At 42.1% G+C, this 20,612-nt stretch overlaps 1 protein-coding gene across 3 annotated transcripts in view; it reads left to right on the forward strand.

The window, feature by feature from the left end:
• Positions 1-1,412: 1,412 nt before the first annotated feature.
• The window catches only part of LOC137418013 (E3 ubiquitin-protein ligase TRIM17-like), a 54,238-nt gene continuing 35,038 nt past the window's right edge, over positions 1,413-20,612 (forward strand). For 2 of the 3 annotated variants that reach the window (XM_078770611.1, XM_078770613.1), the window contains exons 1-4: positions 1,413-1,456; positions 11,909-12,349; positions 13,108-13,203; positions 18,410-18,643. In XM_078770611.1, the coding sequence (XP_078626737.1) occupies positions 11,954-12,349; positions 13,108-13,203; positions 18,410-18,643 (726 nt within the window). In that variant the 5' untranslated portion in view covers positions 1,413-1,456; positions 11,909-11,953. Of the gene's footprint in view, positions 1,457-5,286; positions 5,700-11,908; positions 12,350-13,107; positions 13,204-18,409; positions 18,644-20,612 lie in introns of those variants that run through there. The other variant, XM_078770612.1, reaches the window with a different exon arrangement.

Genomic DNA, 20,612 nt, shown 5'->3' on the forward strand with positions numbered 1-20,612 from the left:
AGTTGTCGCGAAACAGCGGTCACAGACAAACACACAGACACACACACAGACACACAGAGATTACTGGAATTATAGATAGATGAATTGATGGAATGTTGAAGCAAAATGGTCAAAATCTAATGGAGGAATTCTAAACCCGTCATCTATGTATTACGTACACGCAGGAGATGTTTGGATGGGTGTGGTCCGTTGGTGTGTTGTCATGTGAAAATGATAGTTAATATTTCCTAAAGATATGTGGGAGGGAATAGGGAAGGTTAACGAAGGTGGGGAGGTCAGGAGGAGAAGGTAGATTGGGACGAGACAGGAGATGGAAGGAGAGGAATGGAAATCGACGGATGTCGTGGGGTGGGCGTGGTCAATAAATCGAGTGGGCGTGATCATTAAACGGAGTGGGCGTGGTCATTAAATGGTGTGGGTGTGGTCAATAAATGGAGTGGGCCTTTCAAAATTATGGGAATCTTCGTGATGATGTCGAAGCACGATGTCTGCAGCTCTCACACCGCAGACTGGTCGGTGGTCATTCGGTTTTCTCCCTCTATTCTCCAACATGTCTCCCTCCACTCTCATAATCCTCCAATTCTCCACATCAACTCCACAGGATGCACGCGTTCTTCCAGCAAACCCCTCTTGGTTAATCTCCCAAAGTCCAGGCTGGCTGCACACCTCACCTCTTTTTTTTCTTTTTTTCTTCACTTCTCCCATCTATGGAAACTCCTTCCAGAGGCTGTTCTGTCTCTCTCACTCTCTCCCCCCGCCCCCCACAGGTGTTCTTGCTCGCAGTGCACCTCCATCTGTTATTATCACAAATTCTCACCCATGGTATTTATTACTCCCATTAACCTTTCCTGTGTCATTCAGATGGTAACATAATGATCTCCCATTGATGAACACAATCTTCCTGTAAATGGTGTAAACAAACCCACCCTGAGTGCGTGACAGTCCTGGTCACACCCAAACTGGAAATATCACAACGCACCACAGGTTCTGTGTTCATCTCTTCATTATCCGCCTCTCGTCTTTCTTCCACCTCAAAATTCACACCTGCACTTTCAGATTGATCAGCAAAAGGATCATAAGAGTACATTGTAAATTTTAACAATAACAAAGTTGAAGTCCTGTGGTCTGAATGACTTTTCAGAGCGAGCTGAAGATTAAATTTATAAAATATAAAGAATGTTCACGTGATATTTTTGTAATGATAATAATTTATACATCATTGTTACAATGTGAAGTGAAGAAGTTATGAAAGTGTTGCGGACTTTCCAGAAATGAGGTGGAAGCAAAAGATGGTGAGATTGTCCTCAGATGTGAAAACAGCAACAACAAGGTCAAAGTGGCACAGCACGTCGATGACGTCATTACATTCCTGTGTGATGTCATGAAACTGACACCCGTATTACTTCCTTGAATGATCGAACAATCGTTCAGTTTGAAAACGGCGTCATCAGGAGAGGTAATGTAAATGTGATTGTTACTGGGATGTGGAATTACAGATTATTATACGATTTTATAACAAGGATTGATAAACATCTTTAGAATAACAAAGATAAATATTAAATTAATGTGATTGTTACTGGGATGTGGAATAAAAGATTATTATATGATTTTATTCCAAAGATTGATAAACATCTTTAGAATAACAAAGATAACTAAAACAACACTCAGTAGAGAGCATACCTCCACCTGGTTGGCCATATCACTCAGTGGTGAAAAATCACTTAAAAAATTAAATAATTATCATGTCCGAATCCATATTCAGATCTTCGCCAAACTTGAATCGATTCTTCCTTGTCAGACACCCAACCGATCCAACAAGTTTCGTCCAAATCCATCCATAACTTTTTGAGATATCCTGCAATGTATAGTTTTTGGACCTGTCTCCCAATCGTGAAGAATCATTAAAGGAATTAAATAATTGTCATATCCGAATCCATAGTCAGACCTTCACCAAAATCGAATCTATTTGTCCTTGTCAGACACACAACCGTCCACAACGTCGTTCCATCCAAAAACGAAAACCAAGTTTCGTCCAAATCCGTCCACAACTTTTTGAGATATCCTGCTGTGTATCGTTTTTGGCCCGATCTCCCAATGGTGCAGAATCATTTAAAAAATTCTAGTAATCGGATCCGAATCCGGATCTTCACCAAAATCTAATCATTTCTTCCTTGTCACATGCGCTACATTTCTACCAAAGTTTGTCCGAATCCATCCACAACTTTTCTTTAAGATATGTTGTTCACAAACAAACAAACAAACGGACAAACAGACAGGGGTGAAAACATAACCACCATCCACCTTTGGTGGCGAAGGTAAATATTAAATAAATGTGGTTATTATATATGGTTCCCACTTGGTTTTGGTCCCGATGTGTTTGTGCACCTGTTTGATTTGCAAGTTTTACACTTACCTGTTTTCCCAACTTTGTAACCTGTACATACATATGAGGGCGAGTCAAAAAATTTTTTTTTTTACAACTTTTAGAGCCAAACCCGTGACTTCCATTCAAGGCTTCAAGAGAATCATCCAGTTCTGGGAATAACGTGACATGTTTAGAAACTGTACAGAAAATGATGAACATCCGTGTCGAGTTTCTTGGTGTCGGCTCGTTATTTATGGTTAAGGGTTTGGGGGTGAGTGGGGTAAATGTATGGACTACGTTCGACGTACAATGTCGAATATCCTATTATGGCCATTCCAACTTTTCCCACCATTGGGCCAACATTAGTTAGTGTGCTACCCGGAGAGTATTTTTATTGTTAAAGAAACAAACTACAGGGAAGTACCTCAAGTGTAACAAATACCACAAGTTTCTTATTTTCATCAATCTGTTCATGTTGTCCTCCCTTTAAACAAACGATGTGCGCGGAAGAGAGTGAAGTGAAACACCCGGTTTATCTGGTTTTCCTTCTTCTTGTTTATTTAAATCACATATTTTATTCTGATTCATGTTGAATGCAAATTCATTCCTTTCTGCTTCACAGGTCATGGAAATATTTTTTCTATAAAATAAAATGTTCAGGTTTTTTTTACAGCGTAATTCACTCAATTATGAACCCCAGATCCAAGATTGACCCCACTTGGCCCCAAAAACATATTTCACTCAATTATGAACCCCAGATCCAAGATTGACCCCACTTGGCCCCAAAAACATATTTCACTCAATTATGAACCCCAGATCCAAGAATGACCCCACTTGGCCCCAAAAACATCTTTCACTCAATTATGAAATACAGATCCACAAACACTTGGCCCCAAAAACATCTTTCACTCAATTATGTAATGCAGATCCAAGATTGACCCCATTTGGCCCCAAAAACATATTTCACTCAATATGTAATACAGATCCAAGATTGATCCCACTTGTCAATCATATTTCACAAGCCCCAAAAACATATTTCACTCAATTATGAAATACAAATCCAAGATTAACACCATTTGGCCCCAAAAACATATTTCACTCAATTATGAAATACAAATCAAAGATTAACACCATTTGGCCCCCAAAACATATTTCACTCCCTTTTGTAATACAGATCCAAGATTGCCCCCATTTGGCCCCAAAAACATATTTCACTCAATTATGAAATACAGATCCAAGATTGACCCCACTTGGCCCCAAAAACATATTTCACTCAATTATGAAATACAGATCCAAGATTGACCCCACTTGGCCCCAAAAACATATTTCACTCAATTATGAAATACAGATCCAAGATTGACCCCACTTGGCCCCAAAAACATATTTCACTCAATTATGAAATACAGATCCAAGATTGACCCCACTTGGCCCCAAAAACATATTTCACTCAATTATGAAATACAGATCCAAGATTGACCCCACTTGGCCCCAAAAATATCTTTCACTCAATTATGAAATACAGATCCAAGATTGACCCCACTTGGCCCCAAAAACATCTTTCACTCAATTATGAAATACAGATCCAAGATTGACCCCACTTGGCCCCAAAAACATATTTCACTCCATTATGAAATACAGATCCAAGATTGACCCCACTTGGCCCCAAAAACATATATCACTCCATTATGGAATACAGATCCAAGATTGACCCCACTTGGCCCCAAAAACATATTTCACTCAATTATGTAATACAGATCCAAGATTGACCCCACTTGGCCCCAAAAACATATTTCACTCCATTATGAAATACAGATCCAAGATTGACCCTATTTGGCCCCAAAAACATATTTCACTCCATTATGAAATACAGATCCAAGATTGACCCTATTTGGCCCCAAAAACATATTTCACTCCATTATGAAATACAGATCCAAGATTGACCCTACTTGGTCCCAAAAACATGTTTCACTCAATTATAAAATACAGATCCAAGATTGACCCCACTTGGCCCGAAAAACATTTTTCACTCAATTATGAAATGCAGATCCAAAATTGACCCCACTTGGCCCCAAAAACATTTTTCACTCAATTATGAAATGCAGATCCAAGATTGACCCCACTTGGCCCCAAAAACATTTTTCACTCAATTATGAAATGCAGATCCAAGATTGACCCCACTTGGCCCCAAAAACATTTTTCACTCAATTATAAAATACAGATCCAAGATTGACCCCACTAGGCCCCAAAAACATATTTCACTCCATTATGAAATGCAGATCCAAGATTGACCCCACTTGGCCCCAAAAACATTTTTCACTCAATTATGAAATGCAGATCCAAGATTGACCCCACTTGGCCCCAAAAACATATTTCACTCAATTATGAAATGCAGATCCAAGATTGACCCCACTTGGCCCCAAAAACATTTTTCACTCAATTATAAAATACAGATCCAAGATTGACCCCACTAGGCCCCAAAAACATATTTCACTCCATTATGAAATGCAGATCCAAGATTGACCCCACTTGGCCCCAAAAACATTTTTCACTCAATTATAAAATACAGATCCAAGATTGACCCCACTAGGCCCCAAAAACATATTTCACTCCATTATGTGATACAGACCCAAGGTGTATTTTACACCATATTACATATTACAAGGTTAATACACCATATTGGCCCCAAAAACATATTTCACTCAATTATGAAATACAGATCCAAGATTGACCCCTACTTGGCCCCAAAAACATATTTCACTCAATTATGAAATACAGATCCAAGTGTTACATATTTATGTGAATGTATGGGAATTACCATTCAGGTTGCTTATCCGTGTGTATTATATTAAGGGTTGTTGTGATGGGAGGGTCAGGAGCCCTTCGGAACCAGTGGCCGGAAACGGAAGTGGCCGGAAACGGAAGAAGAAAAGACACGAGGAGAAAAATGACGGGGATTCTTCTTCCTCGCCCCGCGACGACGAGAAGGTGGAATCGACCTTGCGCTGCGCGGAAAACCGGGGCGTTCCGAAACCCGTTTGGCGAGAGGAGTTACCTGGCCGCGTAATTACCTTTGGACACGTGAAGTCCCCGTGAGTTCGTGCACGGAACGTACGGGTCGCACTTTGGAGCCTCGCTCGCGTTGCAAACCGCGTTTTGGTTTTGCCCCGTTGCTTGGCAAGGAGGTGCGCTGCAACAGCTGTCCCCGGTACGAGACGGCACGTTGGAGCACGTCCGCCCGGGGTTCGTTCAACCGCCCGAGTGCGGTGACGGTGACTATCCTCTTGGTCAAGAGGGGCCCAGAGACATTGTGCGGGACCGAGACCAAAAGGGTTTCGTGAGTACTCCCCGGGACACACATGTATAAGATGGCCATCTTAATCATAGGGAATTGATTGTGAATTGGGAATTGGTGAGGATTATGTATTGTTGATTGCTCGGGGAAAATCTCCGTGGTTGTGTCATTGAAATATGGTTGATGGTTGTGTCATTGAAATTGTTTGGTATCATTACCCTTGAAATCTATCCTTGAACGGCAGTTGTCTCTTGGGTGAAATTCATATGGCTTGCGTGGCGAAAGCGCATATATAATACAGCTTTCTGGCGAAGTTCCTCTCACGGTCCGGGGGTCACTGAGACCAGGTATTCACCGAGGGGACCACGTAACACAAGATTGACCCCATTTGGCCCCAAAAACTTTTTTCACTCAATTATGAAATTCAGATCCAAGATTCACCCCAGTTGTCAATCATATTTCACAAGCCCCAAAAACATATTTCACTCAATTATGAAATACAAATCCAAGATTAACACCATTTGGCCCCCAAAACATATTTCACTCAATTATGAAATACAAATCCAAGATTAACACCATTTGGCCCCCAAAACATATTTCACTCAATTATGAAATACAAATCCAAGATTAACACCATTTGGCCCCCAAAACATATTTCACTCCATTTTGTAATACAGATCCAAGATTGACCCCACTTGGCCCCAAAAACATATTTCACTAAATTATGAAATACAGATCCAAGATTGACCCCACTTGGCCCCAAAAACATCTTTCACTCAATTATGAAATACAGATCCAAGATTGACCCCACTTTGCCCCAAAAACATCTATCACTCAATTATGAAATACAGATCCAAGATTGACCCCACTTGGCCCCAAAAACATATTTCACTCAATTATAAAATACAGATCCAAGATTGACCCCTACTTGGCCCCAAAAACACATTTCACTCCACTATGTGATACAGATCCAAGATTAACACCATTTGGCCCCAAAAACATATTTCACTCAATTATGAAATACAGATCCAAGATTGACTCCACTTTGCCCCAAAAACATCTTTCACTCAATTATGAAATACAGATCCAAGATTGACCCCACTTGGCCCCAAAAACATATTTCACTCAATTATGAAATACAGATCCAAGATTGACTCCATTTGGCCCCAAAAACATATTTCACTCAATTATGAAATACAGATCCAAGATTGACTCCACTTTGCCCCAAAAACATCTTTCACTCAATTATGAAATACAGATGCAAGATTGACCCCATTTGGTCCCAAAAACTTTTTTCACTCAATTATGAAATGCAGATCCAAGATTAACACCACTTGGCCCCAAAAACATATTTCACTCAATTATGAAATACAGATCCAAGATTGACCCCATTTGGTCCCAAAAACTTTTTTCACTCAATTATGAAATACAGATCCAAGATTGACCCCACTTGGCCCCAAAAACTTTTTTCACTCAATTATGAAATGCAGATCCAAGATTGACCCCACTTGGCCCCAAAAACATTTTTCACTCAATTATGAAATGCAGATCCAAGATTGACCCCACTTGGCCCCAAAAACATTTTTCACTCAATTATGAAATGCAGATCCAAGATTAACACCATTTGGCCCCAAAAACATATTTCACTCAATTATGAAATACAGATCCAAGATTGACCCCACTTGGCCCCAAAAACATATTTCACTCAATTATGAAATACAGATCCAAGATTGACCCCATTTGGTCCCAAAAACTTTTTTCACTCAATTATGTAATACAGATCCAAGATTCACCCCACTTGGCCCCAAAAACATATTTCACTCAATTATGAAATACAGATCCAAGATTGACCCCACTTGGCCCCAAAAACATATTTCACTCAATTATGAAATACAGATCCAAGATTGACCCCATTTGGTCCCAAAAACTTTTTTCACTCAATTATGAAATACAGATCCAAGATTGACCCCACTTGGCCCCAAAAACATATTTCACTCAATTATGAAATTCAGATCCAAGATTCACCCCACTTGGTCCCAAAAACATATTTCACTCAATTATGTAATACAGATCCAAGATTGATCCCACTTGGCCCCAAAAACATATTTCACTCAATTATGTAATACTGATCCAAGATTGACCCCACTTGGCCTCAAAAACATATTTCACTCAATTATGAAATACAGATCCAAGATTAACACCATTTGGCCCCAAAAACATATTTCACTCCATTATGAAATACAGATCCAAGATTGACCCCACTTGGCCCCAAAAACATATTTCACTCCATTATGAAATACATATCCAAGATTGACCCCACTTGGCCCCAAAAACATATTTCACTCAATTATGTAATCCAGATGCAAGATTGACCCCACTTGGCCCCAAAAACATATTTCACTCCATTATGAAATACAGATCCAAGATTGACCCCACTTGGCCCCAAAAACATATTTCACTCCATTATGAAATACAGATCCAAGATTGACCCCACTTGGCCCCAAAAACATATTTCACTCCATTATGTGATACAGATCCAAGATTAACACCATTTGGCCCCAAAAACATGTTTCACTCAATTATAAAATACAGATCGAAGATTGACCCCACTTGGCCCGAAAAACATTTTTCACTCAATTATGAAATGCAGATCCAAGATTGACCCTATTTGGCCCCAAAAACATTTTTCACTCAATTATGAAATGCAGATCCAAGATTGACCCCATTTGGCCCCAAAAACATTTTTCACTCAATTATGAAATACAGATCCAAGATTGACCCCACTTGACCCAAAAACATATTTCACTCAATTATATAATACAGATCCAAGATTGACCCCACTTGGCCCCAAAAACATATTTCACTCAATTATGAAATATAGATCAAGATTGACCACACTTGGCCCCAAAAACATCTTTCACTCAATTATGAAATACAGATCCAATATTGACCCCACTTGGCCCCAAAAACATCTTTCACTCAATTATGAAATACAGATCCAAGATTGACCCCATTTGGCCCCAAAAACATTTTTCACTCAATTATGAAATACAGATCCAAGATTGACCCCACTTGACCCAAAAACATATTTCACTCAATTATGAAATACAGATCCAAAATTGACCCCACTTGGCCCCAAAAACATCTTTCACTCAATTATGTAATACAGATCCAAGAATGACCCCACTTGGCCCCAAAAACATATTTCACTCCATTATGAAATACAGATCCAAGATTGACCCTATTTGGCCCCAAAAACATATTTCACTCCATTATGAAATACAGATCCAAGATTGACCCCATTTGCATGACAGGGGCTTGAAACTCAGGACCTTGCAATCTTAATCCAGCCATCTTAACCGTTAAGCCAACACCTGGTTTTACTCTTCCATGAACCTCCATCTTATATGGAACAAGTAAAAAAGTTTTAATTAAAACAAAAGCCGCGTCGATGTTACACAATGCCTAGATGCAGCTGTGCCTATAACGTCGATGTTATAGGCACAGGACATTCCTATTGATTCGATTACTTGATGTTATTTTTGTGCAAAGTGAAAATATATCTCGGCAATTTCCCGTGTGTGGCGACGAATTTTTAATATATCTCGGCATTTTCCCGTCTGTTATTTCAGGCGGTGTATGACGGACCATGCCGCGATTTAAAAAAAATATATCTCGGCAATTTCCCGTGTGTGGCGACACGTGAACGAAGCTATGCTCCTCTCTCCACATTATTGTGACGACGTATAAATTAAATATTTCATCCTGACGATTGTCATCAAATGGACGAATTTTTAATATATCTTTGCATTTTCCCGTCTGTTATTTCAGGCGGTGTATGACTGACCATGCCGCGATTTAAACAAAATATATATATCTCGGCATTTTCCCGTCTGTTATTTCGGGCAGTGTATGACTGACCTTGCCGCGATTTAAAAAATATATATCTTAATGGACTTGAAGTTACAGGCCTTTGAGAATACATTTCGTTCTATAAAGGGCAACTTTCATCGGATTTTCTTCCCGTTTTTTTTCAACCGAGTCTAAAACTATGTTAGCGACTGTGTAAAATGAAATGATATATCGAATTTGATTTGAAATAAAACTGTGTGAGAGAGGAAGACACCACGGGCCTACAAAACAGGCCTCAAAGCTATGCGAGTTAATAAAATGGTGGATATTTGTTTACATGAAGCCTCTCCCAAAATGGGTGGAGCTATGGTTCCCAGAATGGGTGGAGCTTTGAGGTTTTGTCTTCTCTGCAAGAACAACAACAAGAAGAGGAGGAACAAGAAGAAGAAGAACAATAACAACAGCAGAGGGCACTCTATGACCAGCGTCTGCGACGCGGCTAATAAAAACAATTCGTTAACCCAGAGCCAAAGAATACTCGACTTCGGGGAATTTAACAATAGCTGCCATGTTGTTACTCAAGTGTTGACGTGCGGTGTAGCGTTAATTACCTAATATTGGAACGTAGCATTGAGATATTTGGACCTTTTAAATCCCATACACCTTTCAAAGCATCACAGACCGTTTACTTTTCACCCTATAAACCCTCAGACCGCTTCAGCCGATTAGACCTCACAGACCTTAACAAACCCTTGATTTTAGACCCTTCAGAGATAATCGAAACCTCTTAGAGCTTTAACTTTAGATCCTGAAGACTTTTTGGACAAATTAACCACTCAAGACCCTTAAGACCCTCAAGACCCCATTAGACCCTCAATAACCCTTTGGCCTTCAACTACTTTGGCCATGCTTTTGGTGTTTCCCCCCCTCTCTCTCCTTTTGGTGTTTCCCCCCTCTCGCTGCTGTTGGTGTTTCCCCCCTCTCTCTGCTTTTGGTGTTTCCCCCCTCTCTCTGCTGTTGGTGTTTCCCCCTCTCTCTGCCTTTGGTGTTTCACCCCTCTCTCTGCTGTTGGCGTTTCCCCCCTCTCTCTGCTATTGGTGATACCACCCTCTCTCTGCTGTTGGTGTTTCCCCCCTCTCTCTGCTGTTTGTGTTTCCCCCCTCTCTCTGCTGTTGACGTTTCCCCCCTCTCTCTGCTGTTGGCGTTTCCCTCTGCTTTTGGCGTTTCCCCCCTCTCTCTGCTGTTGGCGTTTCCCCACTCTCTCTGCTGTTGGTGTTTCCCCCCTCTCTCTGCTGTTGGTGTTTCCCCCCTCTCTCTGCTGTTGGTGTTTCCCCCCTCTCTCTGCTGTTGGTGTTTCCCCCCTCTCTCTGCTGTTGGCGTTTCCCCTCTCTCTCTGCTGTTGGCGTTTCCCCGCTCTCTCTGCTGTTGGCGTTTCCCCTCTCTCTCTGCTGTTGGTGTTTCCCCCCTCTCTCTGCTGTTGGTGTTTCCACTCCACCTTCTCTCTGCTGTTGGTGTTTCCCCCCCTCTCTCTGCTGTTTCTTTGGTCCTGTGACTTTCTGATCCGTTCATTGTACTAGTACGAGCTCCCGATCTCCCACAAGCCTCGACTATGTATACAAAAAAAAACTGCATTTCTCACTGAACCCTGATCTTCATTACTCCATTTGACAATAATCTTCATCGAAATTTATTTACTGCCAGCATTTCAACTGTTACCCACAATCCCTTTGTTTTGTGATTCTCTCTTCCCAACAAAAGTAAGTGTTTCATGTTGAAAATCCAACATGGCAACCAACACATTCTATCCATATCAGTTATCCTCAAACTTTTCAAGCACATAATCCTTCCTTTTAACTGTTTAACTTACACAGACAAACCCACACACACTTTAATACCCTGAAGGATTAATTATTCCTCACGTAATTGTTACCTACATCACTGAAGGTTGACGGAGGATATGTTTTCACCCCTGTCTATCAGTCTGTCTGTGAGGAGGAAATCTCAAACGACATTTGGTGGACAGGTTCGTTGTCTGACAAGGACAGGTTGATCAGACTTTGGTGAAGAACTGGTTCTGGACATAAGAATTCTTCAAAGTAATTCTTCACCATTGAGACAGACGGCCAATAACGATATATAGCACGATATTTCAAAAAGTTTCGGATTACACGTGGTGGCTGAGTTGGTATGTCACAACAACAAGCCGATTACATTTTGGTTGAGGTCCGGAGACAGATCGAGCCTATCAGTGGGATACAAAACGTATAAACTGGTCAACCTGGTGGAGGTATGCGTTCTGATGAGGTATGCGGAGGTACGTATGTGCTGTATTTATTTATGTGATTATAGTTACAGTTTCAATACCTTAAGTTTTTCTTCTTTTCAATCTCCATTTGCAGGTTTTAATTCAACTCTGCTTCACACTCTTCTCTGACCCCAAGGAGATGGGTTCTTCTTCCTCTGATATGGGAGATAATTTGGATGCACTCACCTGCTCAGTGTGCCTTGCGGTCTATGAAGAGCCTGTTGGTTTGCCATGTGGCCACTCGTTTTGTCGTGTGTGTATCGAGAAATGCTGGGAGAACAGGGAAGAAGATTGTGATTGCCCAATTTGCCGTGAGGTTTTTCCACAAAAACCAAAACTCAAGAAGAATGTGACCGTTGCCGACATGGTGGATAATATTGGGAATGTGAAGAAGAGTATAAGATGCACAGAACATGGAAAGCCAATCCAACTCTATTGCAAGGATGATGAGAGCTTGATGTGCTTGATGTGCATGGGTGGAGAACATCAGAACCACAGAGTTGTTGCTGTGGAGATTGCTCATGCTGAACTAAAGGTGAGTACATCAGTGAAAATGATTATTGTTTTTTGTTTTTTTTTATGTATTGGTCTTGAGGTTACACCTGAATTTTTTTTTACTTTCCGATTATCAATTATCGATTTCTGATCATCTTGTTACATCATGGTAATGGAATATTCCTCACAAATGTGACATTTCTGAGAATGAGTGTCTCATTAGAATTGTTTATCATGTGTTGTTGATCATTCACCTGTACAAGCCGTAAAGAGGATTTAATAAGCTTTTCATGTAACCAACTGATAAAAAGGTTAAATTGTTGATTTTACATTAACATGATGAGGGTTCAGAATCCACCACAAGAAACTCAGTTTGTTTTGGAATGAGGAAGAACATTCATGGCCCAGAGAAACTTTCAATCTTCCAACTCATATATTAGAAAAGGCGGTGACGTCATATAAGCTCAGTTCAGCAACCTGCCAAATAATGATATAATTATTTAAATGTAGACTGAAGTAATCATGAAAGCTTCAGTGCTTTACCAAACATCGACCTTGAATACAGTTGAGAAACAGTTTTTGTGGTTGATGTCGTTCTGCGACTTTTTCTCGTACATTTATAGATTGAAAGAAAAGAGATTGTTATGAAGTTTGAACAAACGGCCATCGTCTTCACTGTGATTTTCTCACAAATGTATATAATGTGCAGTATTTATCTATTTTTGTGCAGGATGTTCCTTTTTAATCCACCGGAAGGTTCACGATTCTTTACTTCTGTTGTTTCTTTATTCTGTGCAGGATGTTTTGGCTGCAAAGTATCCTCACGTGTCACAGTCAATGGAGAGCGTGGCATCCCAACTACAGCAGGTTCAGGGAGAGAAAGAGCAAACAGAGGTGGGAATCCCAAAGGAATGGGTGTTCTTGGAAAGGGTCATGTCCCCCACCCCGTTCCCCATTTAAAAACTGAATGCACTCGAGGGAGTTGTTCAGCCATTGTTTCTCTTGTAACAAGTCATGGTTGTTTTGTGATGGGATGTATGATAACAAAAGATTCAGAAGAGAAATAACGATACAAACAGAATGAAGCAAACAACAATTAATCCAACAATTGGATGTATGTCTGCATGTTTGTATGTGTATGTGTGAGCTAACAACTTGGCCAATGAGTTACTGGCACATGTTTTTCAAACGTTGTCAGAGTACTCATGAGAGGTCATGTGCGAGAAAATAATTCCCCCATTCTCCCAATCCCTGCCCAACCTTACCCCCTCAACCCAACACCCCAAGGAGATGATCAGGAGACAACACCTAAGCAAAGGTGTATTTATTTTTTTGTTATTTTTTAATTTTTCTTTTCTGTATACAAGATCGAGGCTCGTGAAAGAGCAAACATTAATCACAGAAAAAGTCAAACCGACACAAAAACCACAAAATAAGGGGAGCGGAAGACAAGATGGGGAGAGAAAGGGAAGGACACAAACGCAACATTTGAGAGCAGGGACATCGAGAGAACTGTGGGAGGGAGAGGGCTTGGGGGAGGTAGTGGAGGTGGGAGAGGTATAAAACATATGGACACTGCAAGTACTTCCAGGAAAGAAATTGGAATTTCAAAAAATTGGATCTGGGGTGAATTAGCGGGGGTAGAAAAGATCAAGGTTTTGGATGTGGGAAGATAAGAGATGGTGGTGTGCAGCTGTTTTAAACACCTGGAGGGAGGAGTGGGATTGAGGAGAGTGAGGGAGTTTGTTCCAGAGGCGGGAGAAAAGGGGAATGAAAGAGTGCAGGTGAGCAGAGAGTCTTGATTTTGGCAGTTTAACCATAAGAGGGTTGATGATAGATCTTGTTTGACCTGTAGGAATATTTGGGGGACAGAGCACAGAGAGACCTGGGGAAGCAAGGCCGGAGAGGTGTCAGTAGAGACAGAAAGACCACCAACCTGCCTGCGGTGAGTGAGTGAAAGGCCCCCGAAGTTAGCTTCATCGCAGGAGATTCCAATGATTCTGAAAGCTTTTGTTTCAACGGCGTGAAGCCGAGCTTGGTGTGAGGCAGGAGCACTGGCCCAGAGGGGAGAACAGTATTCCATTGAGCTGCTGATGAAAGCCTTGTATGTGGTGAGGAGCTCAGGTGTCCCAAGGAAGGATTTCACACGATGGCGGATGACCAGTCGGCGACTGGCTTTGGAGGCCTGCTTGGAAATGTGGTTTTTCCCAGAAAGATCATGGCAAATAATGAGACCCAAAAGCTTGAGCGACAGAACTTCTCGGAGAGGATTGTTGAGAAAGTAGATGGGAGGGTTTTCCAGTCGGTATTTTTGGAGAGACGTAGTAATAGTGTGAGATTTGTCAGGATTGAATGACATGTTCCACTTGTTTGACCAGTCTGAGATTTTGTCCAGGTCTGCAGAGAGTGCGGAGGCTGCAGACTGCTGATCTGTGGGATGAGGAATGGAGCGGCAGAGAGTGGAGTCATCAGCAAAGAGATAGAGAGGATTTTCCAGAGAGTCGGAGAGATCATTAATGAAGATCAGAAAAAGGACAGGGCCCAGAACTCTACCTTGGGGAACTCCAACCAGAACAGGAAGGGGAGATGAGAGAAATCCATTCAGGGCCACACGTTGACTATGACCAAAGAGGAAGTCTGCAAGCCATGCGTGCAGATTTCCATGGATACCTTAGGATGAGAGTTTGGTGAGCAGATCTGCTTGCCTGACCGTATCGGAGGCATGTGATATCTCAAGGCAGACAGCTGTGATTTCCGGTTTGGCGTTGAGGACCTACATCCATTGTTGAGACAGCAGAAGCAACATGTCCAGAGTAGAATGACCTGGTCTGAATTCAAATTGATGATCGGAGATCAAGCCATTGGAGAAGAGGAAGGATTTGATATCCGAAGCAATGATGGATTCCATGACTTTGCTGATAATTGGGAGCAGGATGATTGGTCTGTTGTCGACAAGGATCTGTTTTTGCACCTTTTTGTGTAAAGCGGTAATGTTTGCTGATTTCCAAGATGCTGGCAGATGACCTTGAGCACAAGAGACCAGAGAGAGGGTGAGATAGAGCGGCAGAGCAGGATTTTAGGACCTTTGGGCTGATGCTGTCTGGCCCAGGTGCAGAGTCAGAGTCCAGGTTTGACAAAAACTCCTCCACCTTGCCAGGAGAGAAGGACACATAGTCCAGGAGCAGTTGGGTTCGACTGGGTAAGGTGGGAACAGAGAGAGATTGGTTTGGGACACAAGATTTTGAGGCAAACACAGAGTTGAGGCATTTAGCTTTGTCACGTGCGGTGTCAACTGTGTAGCCATTTCAGGTAAGGGAGGGGATGGAGGGAGAACAAACACCAGAAACAGATTTGACCCAGACGCCACCAGGATTTGGAGGAAGGAGACAGGTTTGAGAGTTCATTCTTGAGTGTGGAGAGATAGTGCTTCCTGTCACTCCTGAGGGTAGACACACACTTGTTCCGAGCTTGGTCGAAGGAACTGAGATTGCCTTCAGTTGGATTTGTCTTCCAAGAGGCAAAGGCAAATTGTTTCAGAGCTACTGCCTCACCACAAGATTCAGTGTACCATGGATGGGAGGAAGGGTAAGACAACTGAAGACGAGATGGGATAAATCTGTGTGTGAGAGAGAGCAGTTTACTTTGGAAGAATTCCCAGGAAGAGTTGATGTCAGAGGCAGTAGAGATGGGAGACCAGTCCAGATGATTTATGGCTGCTTGTAGACCATGCCACTCGGCCTGAGTGAAATGCCAGACTCATCGTCGCTGAGGAGGCTCTCTGAGAATGGCCAGAGAGATGTCCACTTTAACAAGCACATGATCAGAAGAACCGTTTTGAGCAGAAAAGAGCAGCAGACATTTGCAGGGAAGTTTGTCATATCCACGTCTAGAAGAGAAGATGCTCCATTGACTGAGATCCCAGTCGAAAAATTGACAGATTGTGTCAGTCCCAATGAGTCGCAGAAGTCCTTTGGTGAGGTGCCATAGCTGGTGAGAGAGGAACCCACACCCAGCCAGCTGGCATGATGACAGTTGAAGTCACCACATATAAGGCAGAGATAGTTGGGATGAGTGGATAGAAGTTGGTCCATGTTGTCAGACAGTGAAATGTAAATGGAGTCATCACTGTTTGAAGGACGGAACAGAACACATATGAACAACTGGTGGGAGCGGAGAGGAAGCCGTAACCAGAGGTACTCCTGGGGGTGAGGTGGAGTGAGGGCATTGCAAGGAGAGTGAGGAAGAGTTTTTGATAAAGATAGCAACCCCACCACCCCGACGAGGCTCAGGTGTATCATACCAGAGGAGGGAGTAACCAGGAAGAGATATTAAGGAATCAGAGACATCTTGATGGAGGAAAGTTTCTGTTAAGCAGATCAAGTCTGGATTGTCAGAAACAACGTGAATGGAGAGATCAGTCAGGTTTGAGCGAAGGCCCCGGATGTTTGATGTCCATACCGTTATTGAGGAGAGAGGGGGAGTATCGGGTGCAGGACAGGGGATGGGAGGAGTCGGGTCAGATGAATGATGAGAGGTGGAGGTCGGGAGAACAGGTGATAGTGTGTCAGAGATTACAGAAGAGTTACAAGAAAGGGAAGGATGAGGAGGACGAAAGGTTTGATGGTGATGGGATGAGGTACAGTGAGGAGTTGTTTGAGGGGGGGGGGGGGGGGCAGAAGAAAGTAGAAAATTGGGGGAGTTGGAGGTATGAGATAGAAGGGAGACGAAGTGGGGAGGAGGCAGCTTTGAGGAGGAGGGGGGAGGGGGGAGTATTGGAGAGGAATGGTATGGGAGGAGATTTGAATGGGAGGGGTTGGGGGGGAGTTTTGAAGGGGAGGAGTGAGGGGAGAGTTTAGGAGGGGAGGGGCAAGGGGGGAGTTTAGGTGGGGAGGGGCAAGGGGGAAGTTTAGGAGTGTAGGGGCAAGGGGGGATTTGGAGGGGAGGGGCAAGGGTGGAGTTTAGGAGGGGAAGGGCAAGAGGGGAGTTCAGGAGTGGAGGGGCAAGGGGGGAGTTTAGAAAGTGGATGATTAATGAAAGATGAACATTTATTACAAATTGGGCTTATTGTGATTTTCCCGCTCCAAACCGCTCTCTCTCTCTCAGTGATGCCATATGATGTCATTGCCCTATAACAAATTGGGCTTAATTTGGTATATAATTATTAGTTTAGCTTTGTGGGTTTCTTTGTCAATTCGATCACTCCTATGTACAAAAAAAACACATCCTGTAATAATGATAATTGTTCGTGATAAATCATAAGATTAAAATATAAAATACACCAAATAATTACTTATTGTGATTGATGTCACTGGTTACCGATCCTGACACCAAGTGACTGCCAATGGCTCCCAAAGTGTGACGGATGTCACCTCCAGATAACTCCAAGAGGATGGCGTTTCTCTCAGAAAACCCTTTAGTAGAACCCTTTGGAAGTACCCTTTAGAATAACTGTTTGAAACCCTTTAAAATTACCTTTTATAATTCCTGTCTAAAACCCTTTATAATTACTGTTTAAACCCCTTTATAATTACTGTTTAAACCCCTTTAGAATGACTGTTTAAAATTCTTTATAATTACCCTTTAGAATTACCGTTTAAAACCCTTCAGAATGACCGTTTAAACCCCTCTAGAATTACCCTTTAGAATTACCGTTTAAAACACGTTAGAATTACCCTCTGGAATTACCCTTTAGAATGCGCGTTTAAAACCCTTTAGAATTAACATTTATAACCCTTTAGAATTACCCTTTATAATTATCCTTTAGAATCTATTAGGAGTGAACACGGTGGGTTACAAAGGTTCGTCTTCTTCAATTTTAATGGACGGACAAAGCCAAATATTGAAACGGCTTCACTGCTTAAAAATCTAAATCATTAAATGTTAATTTAGACTTATTAGAGGTTGAAATCTCCTTTTGGTTCCTGGACTCAATCATCTTTGTAGATAAGAGTGCCCACTTCATTTTACCTTCAAAACCCACACCTGGTACCAGGGATCTGATCCCATCAGCCATAATCCATTGTACCTTTTGTTAGTTTCTACATTTTCTCTGAAAGTTTCTTCTTGATTTTTCAATAATTCAAACAATGATTCCTCCCAGAACTCCAGCAGAGATGCTGAGGACAGGTTGGAGGAGAAGGGGAAGTTGGTGTGCCAATTTGTGAATGAATCTGTGAATCTGATGAAGCGTGAAATCAACAAGAAGAAAATGGAGAAGCTTTCTCTTCTTGGGAAGCAGACGGAGAAACTGGAGCAGCAGATGGAGGATCTACGTCAAGGAAAATCCACAATGGACACAGCATTCCAGAAACTGGAGGCTGTTTCTTTTCTACAGGTGTGGTTTATCGTAAACTAGCAGGCATACCTGGCATTGCCCTTGTGATGTTCTAATCCTGTTGGCATTTTAAAGAAATCAATTTGGTGTTTTTTCTATTTTTGTGAGTGCCGAAAACACTTCCCTGCACCCACTAAGGAAAATTTATATTTAATATTTATTTAACTAGTGCACCCGCTCACTATGGGAGCGACAGGGAGTCATTTATTATCCTTATTATTGTTACATTTGTGGGGGTAGATGAAGGAGTCCCATCGTAAAGGTAGCACTGTATAGTGGTAGCATGGGCCGTGGACAGGTAGGAGACATCTCAAAGTGTTTAAGTCGGGAAAACTGTGAGCTTAAGATTGTTTACGTGTCGCCACACAGGAGTAATTTTGTGTTAACTAGGTAGGGTCGAAGGCTAGTTTCTCCCAGTATGTGATTGCCCCCTGTGGCTTTTCCCCTACGTTTGTACATTTACAAGGCCAGCCATACAACCACCCCCATTAAACAACGATGGCTGTCCACTGCAAGCTGACAGAACCCGTACATTCCCGAGCGAATTAAACCCCGCCTCCAAGGAATTGTAAACGGCAGGCCACGCCCCCGAAGTTCTTCATTGGTGGAGGACATGGGGTGTTTTGATGGAGCATGACCATTGGTCGGGGTGACGTCATGCAGAAGGTGCGGGTAGAAACGACGGTTGGGAAAAGAGTCAGGCTCAGGGTCGGCTGGTTTTGGCATGGAGGAAGAAGAGCGTGTCTCTCGGTTGGTTCTTGTGTTTGGTGATGGAGCTGGTTTTTTCTCTGTTCGCGCTTTGGAGAGGAAAACTGAGAGAGAGCAGTTTGGACAACTTTTATCGTGAGGAGGAGGGATTGATGATGGTGGTGCTCTTTGGGGGAGCTGGGGGCCACTTTGTGCTTGCTTGGCTGGAATTGAGAGGAGGACGTTTGGCTGCCTGCTTCACAGCTTAGTGTGCTTGCATGGCTGACCAGCACCATTATGGGGCACTTCGACATGCAGTCCTTTCGTCGACCAACCTTACCAGGTAACGACCACCAAGCATCTAAAAGTCCTTGTTGAGACAAGAGCTGAGTGCCGGCCGACTAAAAGCAAACATTTATTTTATTTTATTTTTTCCTTGTGTGTTTTTGTGACTGAGTGATGACGTCGCAAATTCGGATTTAGTTTTACCTCACCTTTCATTTGCACCTCTTTTGTTTTTTCTTTTTAAATTAATCATGTGGCATTTTTCATTTATTGTGTTCGTTTATTCGTCGTGGGTTCCGGAAGAAACCCGTGTGTTTCGCGTAGATAAACGTCTCACAGCCTTTCATCTCACACATTCCAGAACCACCAATAATTTGGGAGTTCGTCTCGGGAGTAAACACGATTGGCCATTCGTCACCCAGCGGTCTTACCCACTGTCTTAAACATGACATTATTATTGCCAATTATTATTACTATTACTTATGTTAGATCAGGTCATTGAAAATATCAGACCATGCTTCACCATTCTAAATTCTCTATCATAAAATTTACTTCCCTAAGGGTGTCGGGTGGGAGGGTTGGGGCAATATCGCAAGTCAAAAAACCCCTTATGGAGTGGGGTCGTAATATCATTAATATGATGTCATTGCCATAAGTGTTGTTATTACTTTTCAATGAGAAGCGGCCTTGGAAAAATGCCACAAAAACCTCCTTGGCAGTACACCATATTAGTGGCAAGAAGGGTCGTGTTATTAAACCTTGTGCGGTATATAAACTATAGTAGATCTACAATCATATGCGTTTGGTTACTTGCCGAATTATGACGTCATAATGGAGGCACCTATGACATCATCATTCACATACGTTATTATGCATGAAGAGTTTTTTTTACAATGAGCAATGTCTCGATCTTGTCTGCAGAGCACTTTTGAAGATATCGAGGTGCAAAGTTTTTCGTTTTTTTCCAGGATGGCGCCCGGACCACGTGACATATGAC

This window comes from Myxine glutinosa, chromosome 1 (assembly GCF_964187855.1).
Source record: "Myxine glutinosa chromosome 1, kmMyxGlut1.1, whole genome shotgun sequence".
Taxonomy (NCBI): Eukaryota; Metazoa; Chordata; class Myxini; order Myxiniformes; family Myxinidae; genus Myxine; species Myxine glutinosa.